The sequence below is a fragment of the Mesitornis unicolor genome, unplaced genomic scaffold (assembly GCF_000695765.1).
Source record: "Mesitornis unicolor isolate BGI_N332 unplaced genomic scaffold, ASM69576v1 scaffold5159, whole genome shotgun sequence".
Lineage (NCBI taxonomy): Eukaryota > Metazoa > Chordata > Aves > Mesitornithiformes > Mesitornithidae > Mesitornis > Mesitornis unicolor.
Window position 1 is genome coordinate 2,704 of NW_010206409.1, and position 248 is coordinate 2,951.

At 66.5% G+C, this 248-nt stretch overlaps 1 protein-coding gene across 1 annotated transcript in view; it reads left to right on the forward strand.

The window, feature by feature from the left end:
* Positions 1 to 137: 137 nt before the first annotated feature.
* TRIM63 (tripartite motif containing 63, E3 ubiquitin protein ligase) overlaps positions 138 to 248 on the forward strand; it is a gene marked incomplete at its 3' end in the record, with an annotated part of 3,148 nt that continues 3,037 nt past the window's right edge. Inside the window, exon 1 of the mRNA XM_010191737.1 lies at positions 138 to 243. Within this exon, the coding sequence (XP_010190039.1) occupies positions 138 to 243 (106 nt within the window). The remainder of the gene's footprint in view (positions 244 to 248) is intronic.

The window sequence follows — 248 nt, forward strand, 5'->3', positions numbered from 1 at the left end:
GACATCTTCCAGGTGAGAGGGGGTCCCCGCGCCCCTTTTCCTACCCCCTGTCTGGGCTGCAGGTCACTGGGATGTCCGTGGGGCTGTGGGGATGCTCATGGGGCTGTGGAGATGCTTGCGGTGCTGTGGGGATGCTCATGGACCCCCTCCAATGTGCATCTCCCCCTTCCCAGGCTGCCAACCCGTACTGGCAGAGCCGGGGCAGTGTGATTTCGGGGGGCCGGTTCCGGTGCCCCTCGTGCCGCCAC